This window comes from Sparus aurata, chromosome 22 (genome assembly GCF_900880675.1).
Source record: "Sparus aurata chromosome 22, fSpaAur1.1, whole genome shotgun sequence".
In the NCBI taxonomy this organism is placed as follows: Eukaryota; Metazoa; Chordata; class Actinopteri; order Spariformes; family Sparidae; genus Sparus; species Sparus aurata.
In genome coordinates this window covers 13,281,019-13,305,792 of record NC_044208.1, presented here as the reverse complement: position 1 = coordinate 13,305,792, position 24,774 = coordinate 13,281,019, and the positions used below count along the sequence as shown (strand labels likewise).

The 24,774-nt window shown below is 39.9% G+C and overlaps 2 protein-coding genes and 1 long non-coding RNA gene across 5 annotated transcripts; 2 read left to right on the top strand and 1 right to left on the bottom strand.

Annotated features, from left to right (window-relative positions):
* The first annotated feature begins 10,110 nt into the window (after positions 1-10,110).
* Positions 10,111-15,071, top strand: katnbl1 (katanin p80 subunit B-like 1). Of its 2 annotated transcripts, XM_030404953.1 has the most exons (10): positions 10,118-10,378; positions 10,986-11,124; positions 11,263-11,300; positions 11,504-11,786; positions 11,882-11,997; positions 12,094-12,144; positions 12,558-12,647; positions 12,927-13,031; positions 13,807-13,900; positions 14,573-15,071. In XM_030404953.1, exons 2-10 carry the CDS (start codon positions 11,116-11,118, stop codon positions 14,603-14,605), a joined length of 819 nt encoding a protein of 272 aa, XP_030260813.1. In that variant the 5' UTR covers positions 10,118-10,378; positions 10,986-11,115; the 3' UTR covers positions 14,606-15,071. The 2 variants fall into 2 exon arrangements, with proteins under 2 accessions (XP_030260814.1, XP_030260813.1); XM_030404954.1 differs by lacking the exon at positions 12,094-12,144 and having other exon boundaries at positions 10,111-10,378.
* A 324-nt stretch (positions 15,072-15,395) lies between these two features.
* LOC115573886 (uncharacterized) lies at positions 15,396-19,666 on the bottom strand. Of its 2 annotated transcripts, none has more exons than XR_003982367.1 (5): positions 19,496-19,666; positions 19,152-19,340; positions 18,807-18,908; positions 17,183-18,449; positions 15,396-15,701 (listed from the first exon to the last, which is right to left on the bottom strand). It is a non-coding gene; the product is annotated as an uncharacterized LOC115573886 (long non-coding RNA). The 2 variants fall into 2 exon arrangements; XR_003982368.1 differs by having other exon boundaries at positions 17,206-18,449.
* Positions 19,667-19,674: 8 nt separating this feature from the next.
* Positions 19,675-23,379, top strand: emc7b (ER membrane protein complex subunit 7b). Its single transcript, XM_030404955.1, has 5 exons — positions 19,675-20,054; positions 21,294-21,413; positions 21,524-21,662; positions 22,080-22,160; positions 22,491-23,379. Exons 1-5 carry the CDS (start codon positions 19,822-19,824, stop codon positions 22,638-22,640), a joined length of 723 nt encoding a protein of 240 aa, XP_030260815.1. The 5' UTR covers positions 19,675-19,821; the 3' UTR covers positions 22,641-23,379.
* Positions 23,380-24,774: the final 1,395 nt, after the last annotated feature.

The window sequence follows — 24,774 nt, the reverse complement described above, 5'->3', positions numbered from 1 at the left end:
GATATGTGTGTGTGAGTAGAAGTACTGTTAAACTCCTTTACTCAAGTAATAGTGAGAAGGTACACACTCTAAAACGTACTCAAAGTATTAAAGTTATTTCTAAAGGCCTGAACTGAACATCATATCATATACATATAATTCAAAGACTATTAAACTTAAAGGTAGAATCAGTAGGATTTGACCGAGCTGTTCGTAAACGCACCAGAAGGTTTGAGTGTATTGTCGAGTCTGACCCCCAAGGACCCAAAGACATTTTGGGCTGGCGAAGCGTTCCGAGCACAGCAAAAACTTGAGGAAATGAGAAAATCCAGGCTGAGGGCTGCAGGGTCCCTGCAGAGACGAGACAGTAACGCGCTTTTCTCCCTGTTCGAGTCTCCCTCTCTGTCTGTTTCTGTCTTGTTACATCGTTTTCGTCTCGCTACATCTGCCACGCATGATATGCACTGATGCTTGGAAGGCGGCGTGCAGAGACACAAAATAAAAATAATGGATAATCCCCCTCAAGTGCATTGAAACTAAAGTAACAAGCCTGTTTTGAAAATGTAGGCAGTGAAAGATTCAGATGTTTGTGTTCAGAAGTTGTCAAAAAAATGAATACTCAAGTAAAGTACAAATACCTGGAAGATCTACTTAAGTATAGTACTTGTTGTTTCATACCTGCACCCATATGTGCCACCCGCACTTCTAAACAGGTTTCCCTGTCCTTATCCATTCTTAATAGTACAGGCTGTTTGCATATCATTGCATAACTTCCCCAGACGTCAACCTGAAACCAAACTCAAATAGAGAACGGAGCAGGCAGGGCCTCTAAAAATGCTTGATTTGCAATTAGTCAACTCACCTACAGTAAACATAGTAATCACACTGTACCATGTCTATGTGTGCTTCCCAACTGTGTAGTTCAAAAGTCTTGAAGCTGGTGGTGATACATTTCCCACTTTAAACCATCTGACCATCAAAGTTTGTCCTAGGCGGCACGTTGGATGCCTTAAGATGTGTTTAAACCTCATGAAGAATCTTAAGGGCCCGTGAGAGAACAAACCACACCACCGCCTCTTCCCTGCCATGTCTGTGTGCAGCTTCTTCCTTCACTCTGCACACTGTGTGACCGTCTTTGCATAATCTTTGTGGGCTTCTTGCAGGGAAAGACTTTGGCAGCCCCGCGACTGTATAAAACTCTTTGTGAGACTATCCGAGGTGGACTAAACTTCTAGATCCCACAGCCGCTGGCAGCAAAGCCCTCTGTCTAGACACCCAGCCAGATGTCCAGAAGCTGCAGACTCACACTGCCATCTGGTGTCGGAACGCCACACTTTGAGAGCGCATGGCCTTCAGCATCTGTTTGCTGTAAAAGGCCACCTACATGGAGATCTGTAGGACTCGACTGAAAGGGATCTCCCACTCATCTCAAACGTGCCTCCCCGGCCGACTGGAGGCTCAAATAAATCAGCGCTTCGGCTTGAAACTGCAAACAAACTTGGCAGAAAACAGATCCACGCGGGCCGGATGACGAGCCACTCATACAGCTCGGAATAAACATGCCACCTGTGCCGTCCTGTGTTCAGTTTCTTTGTGAAGGACTGTGGTTGGCGGAAGGCTTCAGTTCACCAGTAAACGAAGAAATCGATCTCTCAGATAAAAACGCTGTAAACGAAACAAACCAAGCGCAGATTTGAGAAGAAACCTTCCTCCTCTTCTTCTTCGCCCCGAGGAAACAAAAACTGTGCACAAAAAAAAATGGAGTAATGCTTTAGTGCTGCTGCTTGAGACGAGCAGAGAGATAACATCTGAATCCAAACAGCCTCAATCAAGTGATTCCCCGTAGTCCTTTATTACTTGACAAAGTATGGGAACATTCCTGCAGTCAGCCATACAGCTGATGTGTGTTTGACATCATTAGTACAGTAAAATTACATCAGCATGTCTCCTGCTGGTCCTGCCCCGTGAGAAGAGGACGATAATGATCACAGGATCTGAAGTGGCTGATGTAGACTTGTAGAGACGCTCAGCTGCGATGCAGTTCTATGGGTTGCATGGGTCATTACGTGAATCCCCAGGGAACTTCACCCAAGGCCCGATGAGTCAAAAAAAAGCCCGGTTTGAGAAATCCTGGGCACCGTACGACAGGAAGGCTCAAATTGTTGCCACCTCTCCCTTCCTGACATCTTCGCCGTACCTTTGATTGTATTTGGTTTGCGGTCTGCCGGCGAGGACCCCGCGTAATTCATCGAACAGAGGCGCTGTGTGTGAAGCGGCTCTCCAAACAGCCTTACGTAACATCAACACAATTACCCACATTAAGCTCTAGTGGCTACGAGTACATTCGAGGAAAAACAGGCTCCCTGATGTGAGAGTTTTTATGGAAGGGGAAGGGACACGGGGGGACAGGAAAAGACAGATTAGGGAGCCAGGTTGATTAGCTTTAGCAAGTTCAGTCCCCTCCGTCTCTTGATAAAAGAAAGTAGCAGATTAGTTTCCTTGTTTGTTTTCGGGCCCAAGGGAAAGAGCTCTGGGCTTCAACTTGTCAATGGCTTCAATTGTTTTGACACTGTGCATTGTAATAACTTCAGATATGACAGTACAGAGAGGACTTTATTTAATAATAGATGAATCACATAGCAGCACAAATTTGAGAATGTGTCATTTTGATAGTGTCCTTGGATTAATTGATAAGACAATTTTTTGCCCCAGAACAGAGCTACAAGTATTGGTGGTTGAAATCTCCGCCTATGAAATAACACATTCAGTGTCCTCATACACCATCAGTAGTCATCGACGGCATTAAGTAAACAGAAACAATGGGACATTTCTAATATGGCGTATTTAGCTGTGGTATTTTCTGTTCCAATCATCATTCACACTGTTTCATTACCTGGCCGCAAGCGGTGCTTTATAGAGCGATGCTAGCAAGTGCAGCAGCTTCACTGATGGACTTTAGTTCAATTTCAGGCGTCATATGCTGTCAAAGAGGGGGATTGCAACAGATAAACGTGCAAAAATGATGCAGTTCTAAGCAAATATCAATTTAACAGCAGCCTAACACTTCGCCCTTTATCCAAAAAGGAATTGGGACTTACTACTCGTGCATGAATGCACAAAACGGAGTAGTAGGGCTAAGTAGTAGGGGAGTAGAGGAGTGTATTGGGACTGGGCCTAAAAAGTGCTAGCAGCTCTGTCAGGTTGTACTTGAAGCAAAGCATTCCTTTTACTTAAATGCTAACATGCACACAATAACAATTTGGATGTATATCAGGATTTGTTATCATATAGTTATATACATTCGTACAATCAGTCTGTTATTACTAAAAAATAATCTGCTTTCCTTTCCTTTCCATCTGTACCAAATGTTGTGCCAGTCCAGCTTGCAGATGTTGAGATATTTCACCAGATATGTTAAAACTTTGACCTGCCAGCAGCGAGACAAGAGAGTACAGCTCACCAAAGTCTGGATAAAAAAACCTTCTGTCATGGCCTCAAGCTACAAGCTAACACATTTTATTGTTCTTTTGCGTGTCACTTACAATAAATCAGGATTGATTTATTCTCAAAGACAACTTTGGCATTTGACATAGAAGACCATCAGCAGACCTGAGGATGATGAAATGCTTCCACAGGCTAAGTGAGTGCAGGTTTTGATAAATTAAACTGCTGATGGAGATGACCTAGGTAAAATGTTTGATGCAGGCAGACAGGGACCAAATGTATCGAGTATAAACTACTTCTCATATTACCCAATAATCAAAAATGTGAGGAGAGATGAGTTTATTTAGTTGGTCACATCATTTTAATTATGTCATTTTAGCTCATTTCTGCTCTCGCTGGGGTTAACATATCATAAAATTCAATATCCACCACTTCTAATTACTGCCAAATGTTTCCATTTTCACACTTCTATGGGGATTCTACATGGTTATTAAGTGTGTTAATGCTAACGAGATAGCAAGAGGTCTTGATTTTTCATGCCCCATAGAACTGGACTGGTTACGTTTGTTCCATTAGCGTGTAAAAAGTGACTGGACAACACAGCTCCATTCACATTTCACTGCAAAGAATATGTCATTTTAAGTCATGCTGCTTGTGAGAAATAAGTGCACCCTAAAGAGACTCCAGCCAGCCCTTTATGATCCGCAGGAAACCTTGTCCTCTAAATCCTTCCTCGATAATGTAAATCCCCTCATACTCTTAGGGTCTTTGTAGGTGGCTGCTTTTGTTTCAAGAAAATCTGATTTAGCTGTCCATGTTTATCTCTAACTCATTTTAAGAAAGGAAATATGTTAACAAAAAGACCCAGGGGACTGGAATAAACTCAGTCTGTGACTTGTTGAATTCTCTCTGGGAGCTGATTCAGGCCTAAAGATAATCAGTTTGAACTCATCGGATACACTGCAGGCTGTAAAATGTGTGCGTGAACAGATTGTCCGGTTATCAAAAAGGAAATGCATAACTGGCAATCTGGGTGATCTCAACTTGGCCAGATGCATAAAAAATCAATGTCAAATGGACGATAAAGTATGACCAATGTTCTAATGTGCGTATTGGAATTTACCTGTAATCTTATCAATTTTATTGCCTTTTGCTTGTACATAATATTTGAATGTTCTCCACTCCAGAGAGGCTGCCCCTCCTAACATGCTGAGGGTTAAACTGAGAAAATTGCATAACTCAGTTATGATAATTAAATCTGTCTCAACTTCTAAGATGAAACATCTGTATGCTGATTTGTTTCAAGGCAAAATGATGCACTCTGTAATGGCTAGCATGTGCTCAGGAGACTGCCCTGCTGCTATATGTTACAGAACCACCACTGTGAAGTACACAAGGGGTGGACACAATATCATGAACACTTGGATGGATTCCATTATGTGTGTTTTCTAAAGATGGTTTATGACTTTATGAGAGTTTACATTGTGTGATTGCAGTGTTGGTGTGGTGAGAGTTACAAACACTGTGCATTGACAATAACGCGCTATATCCATAAAATTTGGGTTTAAAGTGCACTATGAAATTTTAATCAGAAAAGAAAGATCTTCATTAACTTTTTATAGCTAAACGAATGAATAGAGAAACTCGATTTGATTTCATGACTGAATAAACAAACTGACCTTAAAGGAAAACGCAAAGACAGTTTCACTTTGTTTATATGTGGCGGACCCTGCCACCTTTCTACCTTCAAACACCTTATTTTCCTCTGAGAACAGCTTGTTTATTCAGTTATGGAAAAAATAAGTACCTTTAAGTTTGTATTATTACCCCATTGATGATGTAAATATTAAAAAATCTGAGTTTGAAAACTACATAGCACCCCTTTAAATACCTTGAATGACAGACTGTGGCTGATATGAGAAAAACCACAGACCAGCTATGTGCACATTTGTACTTACATACTGTATTGACATTTCTACTAAAGGTGTCACATCATGTTCACATCACACCGTTTATGACCTGACTTTCATCCCATGAGGTGAAGTGGATGGTGGTGGGGATGGAGGCGGGTGACCGAAGTGTGAGACTACATTTGAACATTTGTAAGTGTGGCATAACTGGATAATCTTAAAGACACCTCAGGATAATTTTACATGTTTTTGTGACAAAACGAATCAGGCAGGATATCTCCCGTCGTGTTTCAGGTGACATAATAGCACATCTGCAGGTTACCAAGAAGGTTTTCTACATTTTTTGTCATTATTGCATGGCTCTAGAGATGGAATGGAATGGAATTTTGGAGCTGACTAAAATATCAGCCACTGGATGGATCATCACAAAATTAGCAAAGGAATCCATGTTTTCCTCAGTATGCATTGTGATAACTTGGTGATCCTCTAACTTATCTTCTAGCAGCATGATCAGGTCAAAAATGTATTAGACCATAGATAAATCAATAAATATCTGCAAAATCACATTCCCATCAGCCTCAGTTTTAACCAACCTATGCCGGTGCTAATTAGCAAATGGTAGCATGGTAACAATAAACTCAGACTGTGACCGAGATCAGCATCAAATTTGCACGTTATCATTGTCATTGTGAGCATGTTTGGATTCTGATATTAACATTTAGCTCAAAGCACCACTATTCCCAAGTGCAGCCTCACAGAGCTGCTTGCACGCTCTGAATCCTGCTGATCTGTATTTGACCTGTACTGCTGCACCATTAACTGTCTGAATATTTAGCAACATGCCTATAAAAACACTGCCGTCCCAGATTGGATGGTGGGTAGAATGTAATTAAAGTTTTTAAGCCTGCCACTGAACAACAGTATTTACCACAGAGTTACCAAAATCAACTTATCCTTCCATTAAACCACTGAAACATTTCTTTTCTGGGGGGGATGTTTCATTTTCATTTATTTTCATTTGTTTCCCCACGTGTATCTGCACGAGTTGGTATGTTTAGGTTGGTACTTGCAGCTGCACTCAGCTTCTTGGACATGACAAATAGAAACAGCCGCCAGGCATTTTAATTTTTGTGGCTGTCTGGGGAGACAGCCATGATTTGACTAAAGGTAATTGCAGGTAAATGCCAAAATAAAGGAACATAAAATCTTTTAATATGGTGTTGGACCACTATAAAGTCCTTCTCTGTGCTTTGGCGTAGACTCTACAATTTGAAAAAAATGCATTAACACCTTAGAAAATCCTATTTTTCAGTGGTTTGCTTGTAATTGCGAAGCATGCTGTTTCCATTGCCTTCCCAAAATTCTGAATTAAGTTTAGAGGTGGTGACAGCGCCAACCGCAGTGAGTGATTCACATTGTTTTCATTTTCATCCATCCTTTCAATGACCACTCAAGACAATCTCATCTCATGGAGTTTCAGCTTCCATCAGGATAGCGATGAAGCTCACAGTTGCTTTGTATTTTTTGGCATTTATGTTGCCCGCACAGTTTCAGATGGGCCAGGAAAATTTTCCCATCTTTGTAACTCAACAGAGCTGCCAAAACCACTCACCCACCCTTCTGAAATAAAAGATATTGTGAAAGAGATGCTCAAGTGCGTGATCATGGGTGTGTAGCTGACGTCTGTGGTGATAGACAACATTCTGTCCTTAGAGAACTTCAGTTCATCCGAGGCGAGGTCTGTTTTAAGCCTCTTTAAAGAGGTCATATTTTGCGCTTTTGGGTTTTGCCTTTTCTTTATTGTGTTATGAAGCATTGCTGTGCCTGTAAAAGGTCCGGAAAGTGAAAAACCAAAATCCACACCAAAGAGAGTTACTCTCTCCCACAGAAAACACTCCTGCACGGCCTGAAACGCCTGATTTGGAGTCAACACTTCCATAACTTATGTGAGTCACTATGTAACAGGCGTTACATGTTTATATATATATTATAAAACACATATGGCTGTACTGCAGCTGTGTAGTGGAGTTATTTTAGATCACACTACCCTGCTCTGTATGACCTGCCTTACTCTGCCTCTGATTGGCTACCCCCTGCCCGTTAAGTAATGTACATGTGCAACTCTCATCAAAGGTTGAACAGATATGAGAAAAATAATGACAAATGTTTTTGTCATTTGTTTTGTCATGTGCGCTGCTGCCAGTATTGTTTATTACTGAGAATCAGATAAATTAAAGAAAAATGTCATACACTTGTATTCATGTGCGTATGCTCATGTATGCTCTGCATACGGCACGTGGAGGACTTGCATGAGCAAAAGTCTTCACATAATCCATTTTGCGACGGTGCGTGGCCGAGCAGGTGTGTTCTATCAGGGGCCAGAAAGCTGTGAATGAGACCTGACTGAATATTTCCAAAACAAAATACAGCTACAGCAGACTGAACTCAAACTAAACAAAATAAATCAAATTCACCTTCGGATAGCCAGTTTTGTCCAGCTTCGCAAAAATGAATGTTATCCATTCGATTATTTTGTGCCACATGTACAAATGAGAAGAAACAGAAGGTTTTTGTTACGCACTCACTCTCATAAACAGTTTAGATATTGTTTGAACAATTCATTGAATGGTTGGGTGGTGAGAAAAAGAAGAGAAGAGTACTGTATCATAGCGGGTTGAAGCTAATGTCTAATACTGTGAGACATACACTACTTGTACAAGAACGCTCTCTAATGAACTCTGAAGTGGAATACGCAACAGATCTGTGGTCATTTTTCCATGTAAACAGATAAACTCATGTCATCCCGCATTTTTATTCTTTATCTTTTCGTTGTTTCAGGGAAAGCAAGACAGAGCGGAGCACATCGGAGGTGATTAAAATATGTCGTTATCTCGGCTCCGTCTCTTCTGTAACCCGTGATTCTGTTTCCTTTTCGTGACGGAACACTGCTCAGGGTTATGTATCGTGACCAAAGGACTGAATGATTCAATTGTGAGGCACGAAAAGAATGAACGATTTGAATGGAAAAACTTATGTCAACAGCAGAGATTCAATTTTGCGTGTGTGACAATAAGCAGGTGGGGTTGTAAAGGCAGGTACACCCGAGGTCAATTTAAATCCTAACGTCGTCGTAAGATTATCATTCAAGGTTTACAGCCCTGGCCCTACTCCTGCACTTTTCTTTTCTGCTGCCACTCTTCTTCCAAAAATGTTAAGTTATGCAACACTGTCTCAATGTTGATTTATTTCATTCATTTTATATGTTTTGCTCTAACCGGTCTTCTACAGGAGGTCAGGAAGCTATTATACACAAGACTAAAGATGTAGAGTGGTTATTCACTATAATGACAGCGACTGCTTTCTTCTGAGGAGTGTTTTGAGGACAAAGAGGAAGGTATAAGTCAAGATGGTGGCTGGTTACATTAACTTGGATCATTCTGAAATTCGACTCCTCGCTGCAGCACAATATCTTTATGAAAAAGGGTAGTTTTTTTAATATTTTATTCTATTTCAGATAAATCATAATAAAAACCATGGCATTGAATCATAAAATGCAGCTGGCTTATTCCAGATTTAAAAGCATTCAGGGGAACGAAGGGGAATGTAGCTTCATTTCTTCATGAAATGGCCTTGAGATCTTCTGCCGTACATACATTTACACATTTGACTGGTTGGTTGATGAGGATAAGTTTAAATTTGCCAACTTTGCCTCTAAAGCCTGAAAAACAACAGGATGTTCTTTCAAAGAGCCTTTGTATGATTTTTCATATCAGATTTAAATGATATCAGTGTTAGGTCTATTGTTTTTTAATCAATTATCTGTGTCTTATAAGTCCAGAATGGCTGGAAATAGTTGTATGCATAACTCATATGCAATATGACTATTAATTTATCTATCTCATTCAACAGGTCAAACACGAGATCACACGATCATAGAAATTGATACATTTAAATATATATTACATTCTCAAAAAAAATATTTTAGGAATTTTGAGGGGTTTGTTTGAGAAAACTTTCTATCACTTTCTACTGCGACTCTACTTTACTACTTCACCATATTTCAGAGGCAAATGTTGTACTTTTTTACTCCACTGCATTAGTATGACAAATAGAATGATAATAGAAAATATAATGAACACATAAATTGTGTTATCATTAGCTCGATAAGACTTTTTTTGATCAGTAGGGAAAAAATTCTCAAGCTTCCAAAAGGCAGTAGTAATCTAAACAATCTGTAAAAACATCTTCTCCTTCTTCTTTTCCCTTTTAGTGTTCCTTTTCTTCTCTCTTTTCTTCTCTCTTTTCTTCTTCTTCCTCTTCTTCATCCTATTCCTCATCTTCTTCTTCCTCTTCTTCATCCTCTTCCTTTTCTTCTTCTTCTTCCTTTTCTTCTTCTTACTTCTCCTCTTCTTCTTCTTCTTCCTCTTCTTCTTCTTCTTCTTACTTCTCTTCTTCTTCCTTCTCTTCTTCTTCTTCTTACTCCTCCTCTTCTTCTTCCTTTTCTTTATCTTCTTCTTCCTCTTATTCTTCTTTTCCCTTTTAGTATGCCTCTTCTTCTCTCTTTTCTTCTTCTTCCTCTTCTTTGTCCTCTTCCTTTCTTCTTCTTCCTCTTCTTCATCATCTTCCTGTTCTTCTTCTTCTTCTTCCTCCTCATCTTCTTCTTCCTCTTCTTCTCCTTATTACTCCTCCTCTTCTTCTTCTTCTTCTTCCTTTTCTTCTTCCTCTTCCTTTTCTTCCTCTTCTTCTTACTCCTCCTCCTCCTTCCTCCTGCAGTAAAGACTACATGGCACTGGGCGGCGCCATAGCAACATTAGGGTTTAACTTTGCTCCTTAATGTCCAGCAGGCGTCGCTAAGTCTTCAGCATTTCTTTTCCAAAATCAATCCCACAATCCCCACACACCGGCGGTGTATTCATTTGAATGGTAAAACTGTTAAACGCTAGCGAACCTACACTACAGAGGAGCAGCTGTGAAGTTTAACCAGTTTTTCACGTTTTGGATTTGCATACCTGGCGAGACTTCGTGACACCCCACAGAATGACCCGGTTGGTTTTCAACTTTAATGTTTCGGTGGTGAAAGTAATCTACGAACTGTCATCTTTGAAGCCATATGTTGTCTGAGTTTGGGAAGGCTAGCTAGCTAACGTTAGCGTTAGCTCGCTACTAGCGGCCCAGATACTCACTTTCAACGTCTCCGTGTATCCTTGATAGTTGAGCTGTGAGCTAGCGTCAGAGCTAACGGTAGCTCTGCGCTAGCTTGGAACATAAGCTAACTTTTAGCCCAGGTGCGTAATGAAACGCGGCATTGCTCTCCTACAAACATCTGTTGTCTTGTTTTTAAGAAAGCACGCTGCCTTAACTTGTGTCTAATGTAGAGCAACATTTGTGACTTGTTGCAGCTCACCTAGCTAACGTCAGTGCTTTTACAGCGGGGGCCAACGCCTTTATAAGTCAAACTTAGCCTTTTTTGTGTTGTTTATCTCATTTGAATGCTTCGCTTTTGGTCGTTTTAGACACACTGCTGCAATTTTAGACCGCATGTTGGGTGTCCAGCTAGCCAACCCGTAAGTTGTTAGGCCATGACAATTGACTGTGACTCTTGCAACTGAGACAGATTCACCAATAACTGTTCCACAATTGTTTGTCCAACAGTTTCCCGTGTTGTGGCAGCTGGTAAGCATGGCCTGTCTAGCATGTCCGGTAACGGGAAGTCTTTAACATCAACCGGGATAAATCCAATGGCATTCTGCGAACCTGCCTGCACCTTTCTGCTGAAAAGAACATGAAGCAGGTATGGTGATATGAAAGCAAACACGACGGCTTATTGTGTAAATAGTGGTCCACTTGTCTGTTATATCCTGGTGACTGTGAAGTACAGTTCAGTGGTATTGTAGTTGTAGTGGCCTCATCCCTTATCCTTTTGTTTTAGGTGGATATTAGAAATAAGGAAGAATTAGATAAAGAAAGGTGAGTCTCTGATCCACACCTGTGGGATTCATCTTATTATGATCACTCTCATTATCGGTGTTCCACAGATCATCCCACTCAGTCACTGGAGCATTAAGGCACCTTTCCATAAGCATTCTCACCATCTCTGTGGCTTTTTATTTGAATGGTTTTCCAAACAAATACGGCTTCGAATCTGATCGTGTTGACTTTCCACTCGGCAGATTTCAAGTCCACTACGGAGCACAAAACCCAGGCAAAGCGAAGCGACTGACATCTGCGAAGAGGAAGGGTTGTCCAGTGGCGGAGGTGGGCTCGAAGCTGCACCGCAAAACATCAGATGTAGGCCGTGCCAGTGACCGCGGCATGGCCAACAAAGAAAATGAGCTGACGTGCTCCGATGATGTGCGGGGCATGTACTACAATGACAACTGTGGGCTCCCTGTGAACTCTGCAGAGGCCTCCAAGATGGCAGGGGCCAGCTCCAAGTACAGCGACTTTACAGAGGTGAGTGTCACAGTTAAAACTAGTGCTCTTTTATGCTGCAAATTCAATAATCTTAATTTGAATTCCCTTTGTGCATTGTCTGTCTGTTCACACAGCTATCAAAGGACCATGAAGCTATGACTCATGTCCTTTTCGGAAGGAATCTACGACTAAAAGTAGCCCAAACATTATGGCGAAGAAACGCCAGTGAATTAGTGGCCTACTTAATAAGGTAAAACTCCTGCAGCTAAAACTGCATTTTGGTGGTTTGTCTTCATTCCTCGATTACATAACATTCTTCATCTTCAATCATTTTATGCTTTCCCAGAATTCAAGACACAGGGGTGCTGCTTGACTGCTTACCTGTCTTAACAAACGAGTGAGTGTCAACTGGGTGTTTTTTTGCATTTTCGCTTCTTTGATAATTCAGCTTCACTTATAATGACTGGACTGCACAATAGAGCCAACCTGTAGCATCACTGGGGCTGCAACTAATGGTTTTCGATCAAGCCATGTATCTGTTCTTCATTTGATCTGAACATGTGAAAAATATCATGAAGTAGTTTTTTTTTTTTTTTTTTTTTTTGAAAAGTGCCATATGGTTTTAAACAACAGTCCATGCACATTTGTTAGGTTAGTTATAATCTAGAAGATGTATCCTCAGTCCTGTTATTCTCTTGAGAACTCATGATTGATCATCTAGTGGCTGTTTTCTTTCCTCCCTCTGTTATTGCCAACAATTCTGATTATCAGTTCATTTTCTTTCCTTCTTTTTATGTTTTCTTGTTTCAGCCTTCAGACTGAAGCACCATGTTTGTCACTGGGCTGCTGCGTTGACCTCATGCCCCAAGTAAAAGTGATTCTTGCCAGCAAATATGAAGAGTAAGTGTAACTGTGAAATTGCATGTATGTTTAATTATCTGTCTCTTTGACATTAGATTTAGAGATGATATTTGTTTGTTTTTTTTTAGTTTTAAGATGATTCACTTCTCATCAAAAAAGCTTCAGCCAGTCTGATGAATAACTAATGAATCCTTTTGGACAACTGATGAAATGTCTTTGACTTAGCACTTGTATCTAATGACCTGGGTAACAGAATTTTCACCTTTTTGATTTAATTCTTTAAAAACTCATCTGCATAACTTTCTGTTTTTATTGCAGACAGTTAAATGTTGGTTTACACTGGGTTCAATCCGTCATCAAGAAGTGGTGGCCAGAACTTTCAAAGAATGAGAAAAGACTGCGGGACAGTCGTTCAGAAGACAGGTGGGCAGTGCATGCTTCAGTAAAACCTTAGTCCCTCAATGACAACTACTGGACAACCACTGTACAATATTTAATAATATTGCACTATTCCAAACAGAACAGACTCAATATTTTATTAAGTGTTTCGTTTTTCTGTCTTGTAGTTTGACCCCTGCCCAATTTGCTTATTAACAAATGAGATTTTTATAGTAGTTGATATGCAGTAAATAAAACATTTGTCAGGTTTTTCTAGTAGGAGCTGACAGTAGTGCAGATGAAGTTAGCATAACATTTATGGAGTTTCTAAGTCGGAGGTAATGTGTAAGTAATAGACACATACACCTCTGACTGAAGTTTTGAACTTCAGTGGGTCATGTTGGCATTATTGTGACAGATGGATACATTGTGATATTAGTCAGGGTGCTGGTGGGAATGGTTATTTTACATTTAATTTCAGTTGGGGAAAAAAATTAATAAATTATGATTTTTGCTAAGGTCTCTACCAAACAAGCATATTCCCTTATCTCTCGAGAACAGGATTTGTAGGCTAGGGCATCTCTTTAGGACCACAATGTTCTATTTATGATGCGTTTTATATTTATCAAATAATCACAGCTCCTGTCATTTGGATATTGCATTTGTTCCTATCACAATTTCGATGCAATTTTGATGAATTTTCAGCCCTAGCTCTCTGCAGTGCTATGTGAGAGGGTGTTTTTGGTTTCTCCTGTCACTGTCTGTGTTCCTGTGTGAACTCACTAAATATTAGTAATGTAATGTTTTACATTTATGGCAGGAATATTGAAGTCATGAAGCAGCGGCTGAAGGACTTGTGGAAGGATGGTGCCCGGTTATGTTTGGTTCCAGGATCCACGGGAGAATTGGCAAAGGTAAGATACCATTTTTATCATAGTACTTATCGAGGTTAGCTGTCTGGATGTGGAAAATCACAGAAAAAATTTTTAAAAAAAGAAATAAGTAGTCCATTTAGACATTGGAGTATTCAGCTGTTCAGTGGTTACTCAAAGTTTAGTGAAAGTGTTTTTAAAATTTTTCTTTTAACTAAAGCACACATTTTTTTCTTTCTGTTATGGACAAAGCTTAAATACTTAAAATAGAGTTGAATCAACTAAATTAACATTTTGTCACATAGATACATACAGGTTCCGCTTCCTTTTTTTCCCCGCACGCTATGTTGATTTTGGGTGGACACTTAACCACTACCATCCTAAAAAAAACTCTAGGTTCACTGTGATCATTTGTAACAATAGTTGAGTCTGTATTTGGGTTGTGGTTCATTTGTTTCCATCTACACACCCTATTACAAGGGGGGAAAGCATCAAACAATAAAAGAGGCCTTTCATCAGCTATTTTAAAAGGGAGTAAATTTACTGTCAACTGAAACATTCCTTCTCATAGTCGGTAATATTCCAGTATCTTGTGTGGGTTTGAACCCAGATTTATGAACCGTTGGTGTGTAACACAAAGTTATATTTAAAGTATGCACACTATTTCAGTGGCTGTAACAACAACTATTGTGTTATCTTTTCTTCATGTTACAGGCCATTGAGGCTTATCTGTCACAGCTGCCCTGACAGTTGTCAATGTAGCACTCTGAGGATGTGACCACTACTGCGGGATCATGGCTGTGTTTTGAACTGATAATCATGCCAGAGAAATGGACTGGTTCTTTTGGCCACTTAAACCTCTCACTGGGACTGAACTTGACAATTCAGACGTCTCCCTCGGTTAGAGCTGGAGACTCTTAGGGAGGGCTGAGGAGCCTTTCTACATGTAAAAAAAACACACAGCAAATGACTGCTTCACATTGAAGTGGACCGTCTTGTGAAGGGGCATATTAAGTGGACCTCCATGAGACTGGGCGTAATGTCGCTCTATGAAGTGCCAAGCTCTTTGTCTCTCACTACACCACTCTTTGCCATTGAATGCAAATGCACTTGTGGATGTATTGAATGCTCCTTTGTGTTGATGTTTTGCGCCTGGGTCCACCGGAATCAGGAACTTGAATCTGCAACAGTCTTAAATTATTAGACCTCCTTGTTTTTTTTTTTTTATTTTGCCTCTTCATATGACATTTGACTGTATAATGTAAAAACAGGTGATTCTTTTAATCTTCTTTTAAATAAATTTGATAAATCAAATGTCATCTCTTATGTTTTTGTATAAATGAAGAAGAATGGTGTAAGAATGGACTTTTACATTTCAGGAGAAATGAGCTTAAAGGAAGATTTCGTACAAATGTCATTATCTACTCAACCCCGTGCTTTGAGTAGGTCGCATAACATTTCTGGAGTTTTCCAGCAAAGAAATGTCTCGGCATTCACCTGAACAACTGAGGTGGATGGTCGCTGGTTTTAAAATGTAAAAAAAAAAAAAAACTGTGTGAAACTAGCCCCACTCACACTGCCCTTTGAGTGCAGGGATCCAGCACCAACTGTCCGCATCTGTGTGAACGTCCGAACCAGAGCACCCGGCAAAGACCCAGAGCTTTAAAACAGTTTAATCCATGATCCCATTTTGCGCTCCTTATGGACCACTCATGCTTCCTCTCCATCAGTGTTTGCTGGAGTTTTTCACAGCTGTTAGGTGGCTCTGCAGCTGCTCTTTGGCTTTCTTCTGGACTGTGTTGGACCACGTCTCCTGCCTCTCCTTTTGTGTTTGCATTTTCCCCTTAAAAAATGGGACAAATTGTGGGAGAGATTTATATTTTCACAGACAGCTGATTTATAAAAAATAAATAAATGAATAGCACAATTCTGGGAAAAACTGGACAGGTGGCAACCCTAGCTGTAGCTGATGTTAGAGGTACATACTTTGACTCACTGGATGTAGACTCTGCATGAAGCATGTCATTTGAGTTGAGTTGCTGAGTGAAACGATGACAGCCTCCGAGCTAGCAGCCTACATGCTGAATCTTGCTAGTTGGCTAATGGCACAAACATAAAAGCTAGCCACTGTTACCTTTTCTATTGCATGGATTCAGCCATCTTAATGCCAGGGTTCACCTTACCATGTGCAAACCAAGCCTCCTCTAACACTTCTTTTCAGGGGCTTCATAGGTGCATCCTGGGTTAAGCGCCTAAAACGAATGTGATTAATTTAAAGACATGCAAAGAAGCCAGGCCAAATTTTTTTCCCCCTCCCTATACAAGAATGAGATTTTCGCCAGCAAAACATTTTTTTTTTACTATGGAACGGCCAACTGGCGACGCTTCTCTCTTGTGCTGCGTGTCACACTATTCTAGTGGTCTTTTTAAGGTGAACTATGTTTGCGCCAGGTCGTTTTGTCAAAACAGGGTTTGCCTGTTGGAACGAGTCCCTGTGATAGGGGCATTAGCCGCGCAGCTAGCCACACTACTTCAAGAGTGTTAGTGTTTATACCACTAGCACAGGAGGTTTTGACCACTGGGAGAAAGGTTTTCAGGCCTGGGGCTAGCTGGTTAGCATGCTAATTTCCACAGATATCTCTGCAACACAATACATAATGGTTTAACATAAAATTAACGATACAATATGACACATTCTGGGACCTGGTTAGTTATCACAGTGTGAACATCAGGAGTGTCAGTCTGATGATGTTCACACTGTGATAACTAAACAGATCCTTCACTCAAAAAGATTAAGAGTAATGACCCACAAAGCAATGTTACATGACCAAACAACAGTAATGTAGTAACCGGTAGTGTCTTAGGCAACATATATGAAAAATACCGCAGTAATAGGTGGAGAAGTGTCTATCATCCTGTCTGTCCTACCAGCTCTTCATCACATTTCTCCCCAAAAACCAGCCTCTGTCCCCAGCAAAAAGACTCATACTCAGCAAGTGTTTGTCTCTTCCCACAATTGTGTGGTTGTAATTAATGTCTTGAAAATAATCACTGTGATGGTCAGCCCTCCCAACTGAGAATTCAGTGAACTTTCCCACAGAAGAAAACAGCCTCCCTCCCAAACCAGTGACAGCGTCAAGTTTACTGATGGTGATTATGTAATAATGTAATTTATGCAAAAAATTTTACTTTGTCACTTTCCAGGATTTTTGGTGGGCAAGCACAACACATTATAACTGCATCTATAAGATTATAAACAGTCAGTGGCTATATGTTTAGATTGAAAGGGGGAACCCTGGGGAAACACACTAAAAACACACTCACAGACGTCATGAATACTGCCACACCTCTTTTGGATCCGCAGAGCTGGCTTGCTGTGTGAATTATGCACTGGAGCTGCATGTGTCTGTGTGAACAAACAACGGCAGAGAACTGGCGAACCGCTGCTGCGGCCATAATGTGGCCACTCTGTGTGAAAAGGGCTTGTGTTGTCAGTTTGTTTATTCAGTACTGGAAAACCAAGACATTTTGTCTATTTAGTGTTTTTGGGCATAAACAAATTAGTTCAATGACGATGAAAATGTCTTCTCCAAAACTACATAATGCACCTCTAATATAGCAGACAAACAAGCACAGAGCCAGGGAGAGTTCTGAAATAAAAAGATTAGTTTTTGCAGCCTCCTTTTTTCCAAAGAAAAAAACAGTTTATATCGTGTTAAGTCTATGGTGTTATAGTGTTTCAAAACACGATGAATAAAAGTTTAGAGTTGCTAAATCTGGCTTTATGGATATGATAAGTGGTAAAAAATGATCAACAAAATAATTTCATGTAACTGTTAAGTGTTACAGTACATTTTTTACCAATAAATATATTTTAATATGTATATATGTCATATACATATATACACATACAAATATACATATATCAGAGTCATCAAAAATAAACCGGGATAGACTCTTTTAAAGGTGTCATTTGAGAAAGTTTATCAAATATGTAAGTACTGTACATCAACATCAGACACATAGACATAATGCACGTAGATGCCTCATAGGCTGACGCTGCCTATTGGAGCTGACATATCAGCGCAACCGCCATACTGTAGCAGCTTAGTACATCTTTTTAACGGCCTGGAAAAGTAAACGTTACAATTCCAGGTCATTCCAGCGTTTTACACTACCCTGTCAGACTTGCAACTGGGGCTGGGGAGCTAAAACCCTTTAAAAACTGTTTTGCACAGGTACTTGTGTATGCTGGCACTCTGTAACTCCAGGGTAGTTAATTTGGCGATGTGGTGCAGCCTTACTTTGTGAAATTCAGACACCACAAATGAAATAAGCAAGAAATGATGGTTCTCAATTCCAAATTGGGTTTCTGCAATGTGCTCCCCAAGTAAGGACACAACTCCTCATTTATATTTATAAGGTTCTTCTCCTTCAGATCTTCCAGAAGACTCTGTACGGTTTTCTTTGCTCTCCGTTCTCGGGCCTTTGCATTTTGCATCTCCCGCTCTAGACTCTCCACTCTAGCCAAAGCTTCACCGAGTCTGGCCTTAAGACGAGTAGGAGAATTGGGCAATGCATAGGAGTGGTCCTAGTAGAAAGAAGGATGAAAATATTTTCAGTGATGTTTATATCATACCACTCACAGTTGTTTGGTGCATAGCACTGCACATGTGCAGGCACACATTCTTAATTTCTTACCCGTAATATCACTGCCAGCACCATGAGTATGGGAAAGAGAGAAAGGATGCGTAATGTGAGAGAGCGTGTCAGTGAATGAGGGTGTGTATGTGTTCACGTGTGTATTTATCTAGTTATAACATATAAAAAGTGTATATGTGAGTATGTCTGAAAAGAGTTGCAGAAAGCAAGGGAGAGATTTTGATATGACCAGAGCCATGATGCTCACAGCTGTATGGGACATGTCAAATAGCCTACAAATACTCACATCATTGGGCTGAGGTTCACTTTCAGGGAAATGCTGAGAAAGGTCCACTGGTAGGCTCTCTTCAGCTTTCCTTGAAGTTTTTGTGTTCCTTGTCACTACAGGCTAAAATACAAAAAACATAATACTTAAAAACAACTTCATTAAAAACACTTGAAAAGGTTTTAGTATCCCACAGTGTATTGTAATACACAATACATCACTAATTCCTAAACATGCAGAAAGAACTAACAGTAAAAAAAAAAAAAAACACTTGCTAAACATGTTTAGCAAAGTGTGATATTAACTTTTGTTTTACATATGAATCATAGACATCTCTGTTAGCATGTAGAGTAAAAATACACCTACTCTTTGGAGGTGACATGGTAAGTTGAAGACAGATGGGGTCGCACCATCTCTAAGCCTGACAATCTGACCCGTCCTGTCAAAATCATCAGGCTTGAAGTGCTCACTACAGAGCTTTGACGACTGCACCAAAAGCCTCCCGTCTTACAGCAACTTCCCATTGCCTCCTCAAGCTTGTATCACTGGGAAAACCTTCAAAATGTTAAGAAGAAAAAAAAACAGCAAGAGACAATGAGAGAGAGAGTACCAGTTCCTGCTGTAATAACGTTACACGTAAGTAACGTTAGTTACGATGACATAATAATATTATAAATGGTAAAATAACCAAAATTATTGTTCATTCTTACTTGTGAAAGGTAATCCCACGCGATCTGGTGACAATACTGCGCCGGTTGTTGCAACCGTAAGCTGCACAAAATACGGGCATAGTTGCTCGCTCTCCGTTTACTCGGATGGACTCTGGTGCGAGCCTAGAGTGAGGAGACCCAACCAAGATGGCGGCGACGTGTTTGTGATTGTCCGTTGGTACAATAAAGTTTTTTTTGTACGTGACGTCATTTTCCGCAGAGCCAGCTGATGTGCCGAGCCTTCCGCTCCTTCTCCGAACTGCTCCTGAATACATGTTGACGCACAGACAGTCAGACCTGGTTTTAATTCGATAAAGACAGACGACATGTTGCACAGGGACAGAGTACCGCTGTTATGGCTTTTTATTCAGGCTGTGCTCGTCGTGGCGTGGTGTTTCACCGACATGGAAACGGGGCCTGGCGCAGGTGTATCGACACAGCCGAACGGAGATAGGTTCAAAATCGAGGGCAGAGCGATAGTTCCGGGGGTTAAAACACAAGACTGGGTCTCCGCGGCCAGAATCTTAGTGGAAGGTGAAGAATACGTGGGATTTTTCAGGTAAGGAACAGCCCAAGTTAACGTTATACCCGCTAGCTAGCTAGCTAGCTAACCTGTTAGCGAAGCTAAGTAGCAGTAGCATAGTCAGCTAGCTTAAAGGGTAGCCTGACGTGCTACTTCTGGTAACCGCACGGCAGCTGCAGTTGGCAGATGGCAGCTTCTGACTGTCCTGGCTAATTTACAGCTTAATAATTATGTGTTTGTAACTCATGCCAGCCAGGGCAAGAGCATGGTTATTTCATTGTTACCTGTCCTTCACTGAACTGTGATGTTAACGTCATTATAAGCTCAACCAGGCCTTTATCTCGCAGCGGCTGTAACCAAAACAAGCCGTGGCCACAAGAGACGTGCCTGTTACTGCAATAACAACCACTGATGTGTAGGTGGTAGCACATTTAAATCAAAGGCTTCACACGCAACATCGCAACCATTCATGTGTTACAGTTGTTTACAGTCACCTATGTAAATGTGTGAATTTGGCTGAGATAAAAGCACATATTTGAATTGCCTTTATATAAGAAAGTTTTCCACCGAATTCAACCCTTTTCAACCATATTAGGCTTTTTAATCAATTCCATAGTCATGAAAATAAAAAATCCTTATCACAATTTTGTTGATTCCTTTAAATTGGTTATTTTGTCAAACCAAATAGTCCTCAACGCACGGATGTTTGATCTACTGTCATAAATGATGAAGAAAAGCAGCAAATTATTACTTTTGTACAAGTGGGAAAATTGCTTGAAAAATGACTGAAATGATTAATCGACTAGGATAGTAGCTGGCAATTCATTTTCTTTTGAGCAACTAATTCATTGATCATTGCTCCTCTACATCATATAGATGAAGATGTACTACTTCAGAGTTATTTAATTGCACATTTTTCTTCAGCAAATCCTCACAGTTGATCTGGATAAAGCCAATCAAACTTATTGTTTATTATATACTTCTATCTCAACAGAGTTAAATTGTCTTTCACTGACAGCTGTCTGCCCCCATTGATATGAATGGGGTGGACAAATAACACATTTCAGTGTGTATATATATATATATGGAATATTATATATATATATATATATATATATATATATATATATATATATATATATATATATATATATATAGATAGATAGATAGATAGATAGATGGATAGAGAGAGAGAGAGAATTTCCATAAAGCTGACTCAACACCCCCGTTTCACTTATCTGACTGTTTTGTCATTTTTACATTCTCTTCTTTCAGAACTGATGGCAGTTTTGCTGTGAATGACGTCCCCTCAGGATCCTATGTTGTGGAAGTTGTTAGCCCTAATTACAGATTTGAGCCAGTACGTGTCGATATCACATCAAAGGGCAAAATGAGGTAAGCTCTTACTATTGGTGAGAAGACAGAAAACAAGGCACACACACAAATGTTTCATTTCAATTGAGTCCGCCTTTATTAAAGTCAAGTAACCATGTGTCACTTCACAGGGCGCGTCTTGTGAACTACATCAAGACATCAGAAGTCATCCGTCAACAGTATCCTCTTCAAATCAGGGCGAATGGCCCTCACACCTACTTCATGAAGAGAGAAACCTGGGGCTGGACAGACTTCCTCATGAACCCAATGGTAAAGAAAGTAGATGAGGTTGCACTGAGCTTGACAAATATGTCTGACGCAGGGTTCAAGACTAATTTTTCACCCGATTGCAATGGTGCGCCTTGTATTTTCATTTCGTTGATACCAATAATGCATTTTGATTTGAATTTCTTAACAATTATTAACAGGAATAAAGGTGCAAATGCATGCTTTCCGTCATTTAAATCTCCGCACCACAAACAAGATATGTTGATAAACGTATTTGTTAAAAAAAAGATCTGCTAAATCTGTGACAAAAGGGAACGTTAAATCACATGTGACCAAAACATTTAAGAAGCTGGAACCAACAAACTTTTAACACTTTTCCTAAACAAATGTTTGAAACAATTAACTCACGTTTGCTTCTTGCTCGTTTGTTGAAATTCACTGTTTTTGTTGCTTGTGCAGGTTATGATGATGGTTCTGCCCCTGCTGATCATAGTTCTGCTGCCCAAGGTGGTCAACACAAATGACCCGGAGATGAGAAAGGTGAGGAATCCTTTATAGCCTAAAGGGTTATTTTATAAATATTGTATGCACATTGACGTCATTATGCAGTTTCTCATCTTTCTCTTGGATACACTCCGATCTGTTGAATACAAATGTATTTACCAGCAAGTTCCTGAAAGAATAGTTTATAATGTCAAAGGAACACCTTAAATGTATGGTAGCCTGTCCTTCCTTTGTCTTGCGAGAAGACATCATAACTCCGAGCAAATGATTTTGTGTTGGAATTGTTAAAATCACTCTCTAGCGTCGGTCCCCAGCCTTCAGTTCTGCTGTTTTCTCACTGTTTTCATTTCACTGCCATCCTCACAGGAAATTGAGCAGTCCATGCACATGCTGAGCCCCAACCCCGAGCTTCCAGACGTCTCCGAGCTCGTCACCAAATTCTTCTCCGGCTCCAAGGGCTCCAGCAAGGCAGGTGGCAGCAGCAAGGGCACGAGGCCGGCTGCCAAGAGGAGGTAGTACTATACACGTCTGCTCAGTCTGCCTAACGAAGCTTGAGTTACGCCATGGAAGCAAGATTTTTAAGTGTCATGTTTTTTCCCCCTCTGGGTCTATTGTACAGTTTTCTTTATTGATAGATGTTTTAAGCACATCTTGATTTCTAATATGCTATTGAAAACTGAGAAAAAATAAGATTTTTTTTCATACTGCACTGATAAAAATTTCTTAAACCCTGCAGAAGCTGTTATCCTTCATTTGCTCTTTACTTTCAACATGTGGCTCTACTAGTCATCCATCTTTTCTGTGCTAACCCTACAGTGTGCATTTTCCCACTGCTGCTAATTCCACTACCTGAAAGAGAACATATATACAGAGATTTTCTTCTTTTTTTTTGTTTTTTTTTTCAATTTCAGTGATATGACTGTGAATGAAGATTAATTGAATTTTAAGACTGATGAATTCTTATTTAACTAAAAAGTCTAGATAAATAAATTGCAATGCTATATAACAACTGTGTTTTTATTTCAGACTATCTTATTTGTTTTAGAGTGAACACATGGCCTTCATCATGTTTTGAATTATTGTGTGTCATACCGTTTGGCCAGAATTCACACACTGTACATTACGTGCCTAAAGGTGTATAAATTAAAATTGAAAATCATTGGCAGTTAAAAGGATGAAAGAGCTGTGTGGTTGCTTTTCGAGATCTCTAGAGTGTAACTGGCTTTACTTTTAATAAAGCGGACAGTCAAGTCTATATTAAAGTTTGTTTGTGATAATGTCCTCAGTTCTTGATGAGTCCATCATAGTTGCTGAACTGGCGTAATGATGGGTTATATTCAGTAACAACATTTGACAGAACGATCCCAACTGAAAGTCAAGTTTCTAGCTTTTCTCCAGAGATTTCTGTTGTATTTTGGTGTAAGAGTTAGGTTTTAACAGAGTTCCTTAAACTTCTACTGAGCTCACATGTCACCAGTGACATCTCATGACAACTGAGCAAACTCTGTGTGATAATGATGTGTTGAAATCTCAGGAAGAAACTAGTAAATTGGTTTTAATTTGGGATTTAGTTTTTGTTTTCGCTATTTAAAGACAAATAATGACTTGTGTTGCTTTACAGCAGTGCTTCCCAGATCTGAGTGGTTACAAGATGATGAAAGGGATAAGAAAAACGTTTCATTCTAGAAGTTCTTTAAGGGTCCTTTTTGTAAGAAAAGTTGATTTTATTTGAGTCTCATTCCCAACTCTTAGATTACTCATGATTTTGGCCTCCCACTTGTCAAATACTGACGCATTGGGATGGTGGGCGGCCTGACCTACATTCTCAACGCATCAGTATTTGACAAGTTGGGAGTGAGACTTAAAAATGGTCTGAGAAAACACTTAAGTTGATTTGCTCCCGACTGATGTCCTCAGAAAGGCCTTGTTCAGAAAGACATTTCTGTCAGTCCAAACGCAGCCTCACGCGCTCAAGATCTGTACCCTATAGCTCATTAGATTCAATTTTACAGATCAATGATTCGACCTGACTGATTTTCATCAGTTGCACAAGGCAGTAACCTTTGAGAAGTTTGGGCACCACTGCTTGAAGGATCACGGTTGAAGATTATCATAAGATGAAAAAAACCTATGAGAAGACCAAATCCAACGATGTGTTTGTCTGTTTCTAAATATTTCAAACTTCACCAGCTTACCTTTAGCTCTCAGCCACATCCCAGTCTATACATGATGGAAAAAGAACATCTTATGAAAATAAACTTTAAAGGGAGATAGTACAAGTGAAAACATTTGTCTTGCAATAGTCAATTTTGAGATTGTGGGTTATTTTGCTTCCAGACTAGTGGAAAGAAAAGAAATCTAAAACAAACATTTAGGCCTTAGGAAATGTATGCAAAAAGTGCATATTAATTAGATATGCATATTTCTTGTTTTAAAATATTTCTCTTGTATTTGTCGTGTACGCTGAGCAAGAAATCTTCACACTGCATTGCCTGCACCTAACTTTGCAGTAATATTGCTATCAATAATTTGAAAGAGTATATTGTAGGAGTATTTATAGAGGGCTTTGCTTGTATGTCATTCATATTGTGATTTATTAACATTTTATTCCTGTAATGATTTTTAACTTGGCTTGATCAAATGTACACAA